This window comes from Lonchura striata, chromosome 3 (genome assembly GCF_046129695.1).
Source record: "Lonchura striata isolate bLonStr1 chromosome 3, bLonStr1.mat, whole genome shotgun sequence".
NCBI classification, from domain to species: domain Eukaryota; kingdom Metazoa; phylum Chordata; class Aves; order Passeriformes; family Estrildidae; genus Lonchura; species Lonchura striata.
Window position 1 is genome coordinate 55110930 of NC_134605.1, and position 9745 is coordinate 55120674.

At 37.8% G+C, this 9745-nt stretch overlaps 1 protein-coding gene and 1 long non-coding RNA gene across 2 annotated transcripts in view; one reads left to right on the plus strand and one right to left on the minus strand.

Annotated features, from left to right (window-relative positions):
* NOX3 (NADPH oxidase 3) overlaps positions 1–6182 on the plus strand; it is a 38199-nt gene extending 32017 nt beyond the window's left edge. The window contains exons 11-13 of the mRNA XM_021532112.2: positions 690–836; positions 3668–3792; positions 6056–6182. Of these exons, the coding sequence (XP_021387787.2) occupies positions 690–836; positions 3668–3792; positions 6056–6182 (399 nt within the window). The remainder of the gene's footprint in view (positions 1–689; positions 837–3667; positions 3793–6055) is intronic.
* The window catches only part of LOC110471443 (uncharacterized), a 104848-nt gene extending 95348 nt beyond the window's left edge, over positions 1–9500 (minus strand). The window contains exon 1 of the long non-coding RNA XR_013339602.1: positions 9258–9500. This is a non-coding gene — a long non-coding RNA (uncharacterized LOC110471443). The remainder of the gene's footprint in view (positions 1–9257) is intronic.
* Positions 9501–9745: the final 245 nt, after the last annotated feature.

Genomic DNA, 9745 nt, shown 5'->3' on the forward strand with positions numbered 1-9745 from the left:
TGATAAGAGGCTCCCCAACCCAATAGACAACAAACAAAAAAGATGAAAAGTGAAACTAAATAAATCAGGATGAGAGAAATTGTATTAATTTTGATAGAGAGGAGGGTTTCAAAGAATAGAAAACTGATCATTTTACCCCTTTGGCAATTGTAAATTTAGTTTCAGGTTTCTCTAGGAACCAGATGCTCCAAATTAAACATGAAATGCATTTTTAAAAATGAAATAGGGACTATTTCTCACCTATTTTATACAGGGCATATGACTTGAAGAACATAAGTACCTTTTGGCAAAATCAAGAGTTAGCCTATAGCATAAGGTCTAGAGAAACAAGGAATTCCTTGCTTTGATGCTGAATACAACTGAAATGAAATAAATACAAAATTCCAAATAATAATCAAATTATTTGCAAGAAATGAAGGGCTAGGTATTAAAAGTCAAAGCAGAGATGTACTGGTAAGGATATATGGGAAGCTTGTCCACTGCCTACTTTCACTAGCACATTAATATATTCACTCATTGTTTAAGATGACAATCAAAATTTTAAAATGTCAAAATTATGTTTAATTATGTCTACTATAAATTTAATGTGAAGAAGAATCACACACTATATGGTTAATGAGTTGAGCCAGTGATTACAAAGTTTTATGGAAAGTTTGCTTCTTATTAAATCTCTTTATTTTACCTGACAGGTTTATTTTTACTGGATTTGTCGAGACCCATCAGCATTTGAGTGGTTTGCTGATCTTCTGTTCCATTTGGAAACAAAAATGGGTGAAAAATGGAAAAATGATTTTCTAAGCTATCATATATTTCTTACTGGCTGGGATGAAAGTCAGGTAATAATGAAACTGTTACAAGTCAGAGTTAATGTACCTTCCTTTTCCAGTATGGGAACATACGGAACAGCTGAATAAATGATGGATGAAGCAGAGAGACAAAGATAAAGATCCTAAGATGTCTGTTTACATCTCACATTTAGGAAAGCAGGAATGGAGAAATCAAGCCAGTGATTCCTCCAATCCTACATCTTGTCTTGGGCAAAGATGGTTACCGGGTGTCTCACAGAAAAGTACAGAGAGCTTTCAGGAGCTCATCAAGGGATATTTTATCTATGTCTTAGGAAGTCTTTCATTAGATTCTACCATTTTTGTGCTGAAATGTGGAGGACTGTCTAAACAATGTAGGTTTCATTTACTCTTATTATTTAATACAACTTCTGTTGTAGTAATTCATGCATATATACATAAATACACACACACACACACACACACACACACACACACACACACATATATATATATCCAGTGCATTTTTGAAAAGTACTCCACTTGGAAAATTTTGGCAACGAACTCCATGGTCTAATTCATGTTGTTTGAAAAGACATTTTCTCTGATTAACTTTAAATTTGCCATCTCATAATTTCATTGGATCATACCACCTCAGGCACTTAATTCTTAGACTGGGTCAATATTATTCAACCTCTTTAGTCTTTACCTAGACACAAATGTGTTAATTTTTTCTCTCTCTCTCTCTCTCTCTCTCTCTCTCTCTTTCTTTCTTCCCTTTTTAATGGATCACTCAGATGATGCAGTGGTAAGTCAGGTAAAAACTCTAAAAGGGAAGTCTTTGCTCTACTGTTTTATTTCCTGCTGTCTCTATTGAATGAAGGACTGCCTAGTAGAGATGAAAAAAATACAGATTTCATAGAGCTTTTCCTTTTCTGCCTCTGCTGATATAAAATCCCCATTGTTTCTTTCTGCTTTCCTTAGAGTTTCTGTCAAGTAATGAGGTATGTGCATAAAGTTGTACTCAGAAAAATCTACTCCCATTGTGAAGTAGATGCCAGCTATAGAAACTACTGCTCTGCATTAGCAATATCACAGGGTATTACATAAATCCTGCTGTTAAAGAAGCTATTGGGGAACCAAAAACACACAAAGTTGCCCTTATCTTTCAACTATCACCTCACTTCCCTCATGGGCAAACATCAGGCCAAAAGTCAGGTAGGGTGACCATTCTTCTTGCTGGGGTGTCTGTCTCTCTTCACTTGTGTGCCCTGCACTTTTCTGGAGGGACTTCTTCCTCCCTTTAACCTCATACTCTCTCCTGATTCCTGTCAGAGGAATGTTCTTCAGTGGATATTTCTCCCATTCTGATCTGGACATTATGCTGAGTAAAATCATCTTCTTCAGATACATGCAAAGCTCCCTAGTCTTACAGGACTTATTTTTAGTAAATTCCTGTTCATCGCTCCTCGAATTTGCTAAAATCCTCATCACCCCCTCATCACTCTGCACCAATATTTGAGTGATATTTTACTTCTCCCCTAGCAAAAAAATAAAGCAACATTCTCAGCATTCTCTCCATCTCACTATATAGATGACCAGCAGTCAAGTGAAGTTGAACTCAAGGAGGATGGGCATTTTAAACCTTCCAGCACACCCTCCTTTCCTGACACGTGTCTACTCCTCAGACATGTTTGTTCAATGCTTTGACCTCTTTGCAGGTTCCATGCTGGGAACAGATGGTTAAGCACATAACACACATGATCTGCCCCTGCTTGGACAAACTCTCTGCAGTACCCCTGAGGAGACTCCTAGGCACCCTTAGCACTGTGAACAGGTGCAAAGGCTAATATCAAAAATCCTGGGAAACTTTCACTTAATGAGAACAGCCCATCAGTGGGACAACTGTGCTGCAAACAATTCAAAAATTCTGTGGTTTTCTACCTCCCACTCCTACTAAACACTTTAAGTTCTTTCTTAGACTATTCCAAATCTTTCATGACAATGGCTCAAACTAACAAGAAGCTTTTAGAAACACGACCTCTTGTAACAACTTTGCTTAACAAGAATAATTGTTTTGGTAAGGAATATGTAAGACTCATTAGAAGAAGAAATATACAGTATTCCTAGGAAATGGATCTAAATTTTAGCAACCAGTTCTGCAAAAGATGATTATGATACTTAGTTCATGCTAGGGCCTGGACTAAATGCAAAGTCCATTTTTAAATTTACTTTCCTCAGTTAATTTATTGATACTGACAGGAATGATGGTAGTCTTAGTGGAAATATTACTCCTACACAAGAGTAGTACATATGGCTGTTGTTCCTCATCCTGCCACTGGACACCACTAAAAATAGTCTGGCACCATCCTCCTGACAGCTGCCTTTGAGATATTTACATGCATTAATGAGATCCCCCTCAGTCTTCTCAAGACTAAACAGGCCAAGCTCCCACAGTCTCTTCTCATAAGAGAGGTGTTCCAGACCCCTCATCATCCTCTCCTCTCCTCTCCTCTCCTCTCCTCTCCTCTCCTCTCCTCTCCTCTCCTCTCCTCTCCTCTCCTCTCCTCTCCTCTCCTCTCCCTCTCCCTCTCCCTCTCCCTCTCCCTCTCCCTCTCCCTCTCCCTCTCCCTCTCCCTCTCCCTCTCCCTCTCCCTCTCCCTCTCCCTCTCCCTCTCCCTCTCCCTCTCCCTCTCCCTCTCCCTCTCCCTCTCCCTCTCCCTCTCCCTCTCCCTCTCCCTCTCCCTCTCCCTCTCCTCCCAATTGATAATTGCAGAGTGTCCTTTCCTTCATTCCATATTTCCCAGAATTGTTACTTTTGCCTCTTACTTGGAGTATATGTTTTTTACACTAAAATTATTATCTTGTAAATCTGCCTTTAGGCTACTCACATAGCCCTACATTGTGATGACAAGATGGATGTAATTACTGGTTTGAGACAGAAAACCTGTTATGGAAGGCCAAACTGGGACAATGAGTTCAAGCAACTAGCTGAAAACCATCCTAGGTAAGGCAGGCTGGTTTCTAACCTTGTTAGGTAACTCTTCTCTCAGCATAAACAGTGGGAGGAGGGGGAGAGCAAACCTTTCTAAATGACCCTTTTAAAACAATTTCTTCTTTTTTGCTGTGTGGAAAGAAGATTTATGCTTAATGAAGATTTTAATGAAGAAATCTCGGAAAGAGAATGCCAATAAAATCTAATTTTTGGACAAGAAAATCTAATATTTAGAAGTATTTCAATATCCTGGCCTTTGTCCAGATATAATTGAAACACACAATCCAATTACTGTTCTGCACAAAGGACAAAGTAGCATTAATTTCCCTTGAAGATGGTTATTAAAGAGATAAACTGTGATTTTTTTTCTTATGATGTCAAGGATATGTTTGTTCCCCTAACATATTTGGCCGCTCTTGCAAGACTATGCTGTTCTGTTATTAGTTCATCTCTGCTGGCAAAGACAGTTCATTTGAACTTGGTGGATTTGCTAGTGGTCTGAGAAAAGCTTCTTTGTTCCTGAAAGCCTTTGAAGCAAGAATTTGAAATATTTTGTGTTCAGCAGTAGAAAATTCCAGAATCTTTGTGACTTTGTGATTTCCAAACACTTACCTGCTAATGCAAAATACAGGCTTGCACTTGGATGCAAGAAATACAAAAAGAAAAAGGAGAAAACTTCTTTTAAAAGATGAAAAAGACCCAAGAAAAAGCCGAAAGGGAGGAGATCAAAGAGAATACAGTAAGCTACAAGAATACCATAAAATTGCAAAAATAACAGTAATAGAGAATTCACTTGATGGAGGTCAAAATAAATACAATCAGGAAATATGGAAGATTAAAAGCGTAAAAAGGCCAAGATAGAAAATGTGACTTTTGAAAGACCTTTCATAGGATTCTACTATATAAACAAAACTTTCAAAGTTATAGTTGAAACATTACTTTTTAATATTACTTACTTCCGCAACTGTAGATACAGATGAGATAAAAATTATTTTTCTGCTGCTCAAGGGGGATATGGGCATTAGCTTTCTCTACTGGATCTTGAGGTAGTTCCCTAGAAAGCCAGTCCTAAACTGACAGAAAAATCTCCACTTTTTTTTGTGAGCCTAGATGCCCATGTTTATGGTCAGTGTTGAACATTTCAAAGAAAACCTTGCAATGAAATAAGTATTCCTTATGAGAAAAGAAGATCTTATGAGAAAAGAAGATTTTTCTTGCTCTGAATTATAGAAGATCCAAGAGTCAAACGAGTCAAACGGAAGAGTTTCAAACAATCAGCTTTTAGGATCTGACTAAATTTTGGGTCCCTGGGCCCAGGTTGACAGAGTTCCCCCTGGATGCAAAAATGTCTTTTAGCAGATTAGCAGGAATACATCACTTCAGGTTAACCCTGGTGCAATTGAGCACCAGAGCAATTTGGGCATGACTTCTGGGGGCTATGGCATGGGCACCAAAATCATATCCACAGCCTCTCCTTTACATGAGCAAACCTTTTTAAACTCATTCTATCCCTTGTCACTTCCTCTGCATTTCTGCAGATTGAGCTTTCCCCAGCAGCACAGCAGATGTGTGAATCTGTGTATGCATACATGTTTTCAAACAGTGTGTAGTGTACTTGGAGGCAAACCCTTTAGTTTCTAGCAGACAACCAGGTTTACCAGCTCCTTATGTGCTTGTGCATGTATGAACACAATTGCTTGTTACATTTGTCATGTTCTTATTTTATAAGAAGTAACTTAACAAATGTTGTTATTAAATCAGCCATTTTAAAATTGGCTGTGGACAGAAAAGTGTTAGACTAGGTGGTGTTAGACTAGGTGGCACAGGGGCAGGGTTGGGGAGGACAGGAGAAGAAAACTCAGAAGTAAATCAGCATTTTGTATAATTTTTCAGGAAAAAATTAACTCAACTGGAGAAAAAGCACTTAAAATTTTCAGCGCAAGCAGTATGTTTGCCTCTCTGATTGAAAAAGCTGTAAAGATCAAAACTTAAGAGTTACCATTTAAAACATTTTGTATCCTCTAATATAGCAATCTAACAAATAATGTAATGAGACATAATAAACATGAAAGTATTAAAATTATTATAATCTAATATAGCAACACAAATTATACAGTACATAATAGAAATTATACAGTAACACAAGATGTTTCAAATGTATTTCTTAAAAGGCCCTTTGAAAAGATGCAAAGCTGAAGGCAGCCAAAAAGCATAGTGTATCAATTTCTCATGTTTGTTACTGCTATTCTCATGTTTGTTGTTATTGTGATTCCAGCAACAGCATTGGTGTATTCTTCTGTGGACCCAAGGCGCTCTCTAAGATCCTGCAGAAGACATGCCACTCATATTCATCAGTTGATCCAAGAGGAGTCCAGTTTCACTACAACAAAGAAAGTTTCTAGGCTGTACTTCTTAACTGTATAATAGATATTACCAGGCTGTGTATTTTATCCCCATCTTCTCCCATCCTCTACTCATTCTGCATCATTCAGGCCAGATATTAAGAATTAGAAATTGAAATAGGTGTATTGACTTCAGTAGAAAAATGCCATCCTATGCCAGCTAGATTTGGACCCTTTCCTTAACCTTTTCATTGTTTACTTAATGATGCCATGAATCCCTCTACACCTGTGTGAAAACACACACAAACTATAACCTTTGAAGGAAAAGGCATGAGTAAAATGGACATTTAGAACTATACTTTGCTGTTGTGTATGATTGCAGGCAATACATCCCTGCTGTTTAAATCATGCCCATTGAAAGCATTTCCTTCCTGGTTTTCTGGTTTTATACTCCCACTGCACACACATCTATATCGGCATTACCTTTTGTGCCACAGCTATATTATTTCTATACACTCTGTCAAATTCTAAAGGAGCAAATTTGTTTTGCTCTACCAAGTTATGCACCATTTAAAGCTGACATTTCCATGGGAGTGGTGTCTGTGTATCCCATGGACTAATAGGTACTTAGGTTTAATAGGCTAAGGGAACTCCAGAGATTTTTTGCACGCATTAAACAGATTTCATAAGACATGCAACTGAAACTGTGAAAAAAGTTTCATGATAGAATAACTGAGGTGGGAGGCACCCCTGGCTTCTATTCCAAACCTCTTGCTCAGAGCTGATTCTGTGAAGAGAGAATCGACATTAGCATTCTTCCATCCCTCAGGAACCTTCTCCCAATCACCATCACTATGCAAAAATAAAGAATGGCAAGTTCGCTCAGCAGTTATGGATGCATTTTTCTTTTGTGTGGATGCTTAGGAGTAGACCCCTTCTGCCCTGTTTTTTTTTTGTTGTGACATCTCTCCTGTTCACATCAACCTGTATGCTTTATTTGGTGCTCCAGTCCACCACCTCCTTATTTGATTGTTGGTCATCTACTCCCTCCTCATCACACAACATTCCCATAAGCTAAAAAGGGGAGAAAAAATATTTCCCTCTATCCCAGCACAGAGAGTAAAAACGCTCCATATTTGAGCTGGACTGAGGTGTAACAGTTCACTAGCATCACATAATGCATTTATCCAGCCACATGATAAAAATGGGCTATAGGAAACATCTTGCATATGTCAGCATTTGAATGACAAACAGAGGGCAACATTATGTATGTATCCTTACACACAGACAAAAAATACCTACGAGAGGGGACATAACTGTATAGACAAAAGAAACAGAACAATAAAAATTATGCCAGAGAAGACTCCAATATTGCTTTAAATGTCTTCTACTAGGGGCTATGGCACGTGTGAACTGAAATTTTTTGACAATATACAGTTCTATTATTGTAGAATTTAGGGCAACGCATCTTTGTTTTAAAATAGTTGAAGTTTTTTTTAAATGCCTGACTATGTGAAATGATTAATGCAGAGCATACTGTGTTAGCAGCAGAGTGAGGAGAGAATTAGAGCCTCTGCCAGTTCACCTAGAGGCATTTATCTTTTATTTTTTCCCCTGGTGCCCATGCTGAGCCTCAGGGTAAGCTGACACATTTTCTAATATAAATTAAGCTTTTTTTTTTTGTGTGTGTTGAAAATCTTGAAGGAAATGAGAAATGTGTGTAGGCACCAATACCAGCTGCCATTGCATGAAAGAAAGAGGTGACAATTTCCTGCAGATTCTGAATGATTGTCTTAATGGGGTTGGATCGGAGGTAACAAGCACAAAGATATTGTGCTGCCAGAAAAACAGGATCTGTTCTCCCCCCAGCCTCATGCAACAAGATGTAACATTTAGCTTCTGGCTCAACATGGCATCTCTTCACTGCTTTGATTTATTCCCACTTTTGCAAATCACTGTGGTATGCTACAGGAGATGCATTTAGAGCCCTTGTTATAGTTCATTGAGTAGCACTGCTGTTATCACCACCAGAGAAGAATTTCTCTTGCATCAAGACTGAGTGACCTAGAATAAAGGAAAAATAATAATAATAAAAAAAAAAAAGTGGGGAGGTTTGTTGGATGAGGATGAAACTGCATTTAGGGTGAATGAAAATCCCTTTATTACAAATGCAATTTGAATCAAAATGGGAACTAGGAAAATTTGGCTTCCTGCCTTGTTTTGAATAACACTGAGCACACAGCAGCTATGATAATTTGAGTGCATATGTAACGACTCTATTATTATGTTTATATATGGAAACATCATTCACTGTCAGGGAAAATGAAAGATATCTTCATGGATTTGTCCATTCAGCTGCTTCAGCAGGAAGTGTTCAGCACTGTGTAGGAAAATATTATTAAATAAAATATAGTCATAACAGCACAGACTCACTACATCCTGTGACAGAAAACTAATCATAGACAAGGATCATAAATATACAGATTAATTACTTTGGCTCTTACAATAAAAAGAGTGCTATTATAATGATTGAAGTTTTGTTATGATAATTTAAGTTTATTCACTAGGAATTGTAAATTGAAATACATGAGCTTATATGTTCTGGCTTTCCCCCCTCTCCCCCTTCTCCTAAGTTGTCTGTAGTAGAAATTATTTTAGTAATTTTTTTCCTTAGTTTACACTAAAATATTGAAGAGAAACTGTCACTCTTAACAGAAAATCCATCATAGGATGTCTGTGCCATATCAACATTATTACAAGGGCTCTCCTGCTTCTTTCTTGCTTTTAGGTGTAATCAAATGGTTTAGTGGAAATACTGTTAACTGCAAAAAAGTGACAAACTTTTCAAAGGTTTAAGTGCTTCTGATTAGCAGGAGATTTTATAAGAACTGCCTCAAAGGCAGCTTAGTTGTCTTCAGAAAAATAATAAACTAAATTATATGGTAGATTTATAATCTCAACTGGTTAACAATTTCAGAGATTTTTTTTTTTTCTTGATAGAAAATTACCTGAAGTTCTTCAGGAACAGAAAAAAGAAAAAGAAAAAAGTGACAATGCTTCCACCCAGCTTGCTCTATAAATACAAAAAGCTTAAATGAAACATGCACAGTCAACCAAGTAATGAGGAATGCAAACCTTTGAGGGTCAAAGCAGTACAGAAGGTGATGGGCTGAAAGGTGCAATAGTTCACTGAGTCTCCTGACACTTCTCAGGCAATCACGTACCACGTGTGGAGTCACCTTGGTGACCACTTACAAGGTGGAAGACATCTTATCAAGGACTGGCTGTCCTAACTCTTCCTAGTGCTGCAACCTGGCTGAGTTGAGGCTTTCCCACCTCAGTCAGATCCTCTATTCTGCAGCAGCAACTCTGACTCCCCCTGTGTGATCACTTAATTGTCTGAGAAACTCCGCATTTCTGCAGAATAAAACTGGGTGTCCATTTCATTAAAGCTGCAGCCACATTTTTTTAAGAATGTCTACTTACATGTTACTGAATATGTTCAAATGAGAGTGGGCTGATGATTTGCATTTTAAAACTCTAACCAGTTAGGTCTATTTAACAGGAGTCTACTTGTCCTTCAACAAGTCATATCTGGCAGTGAAAAAAAATCTCAATTACAC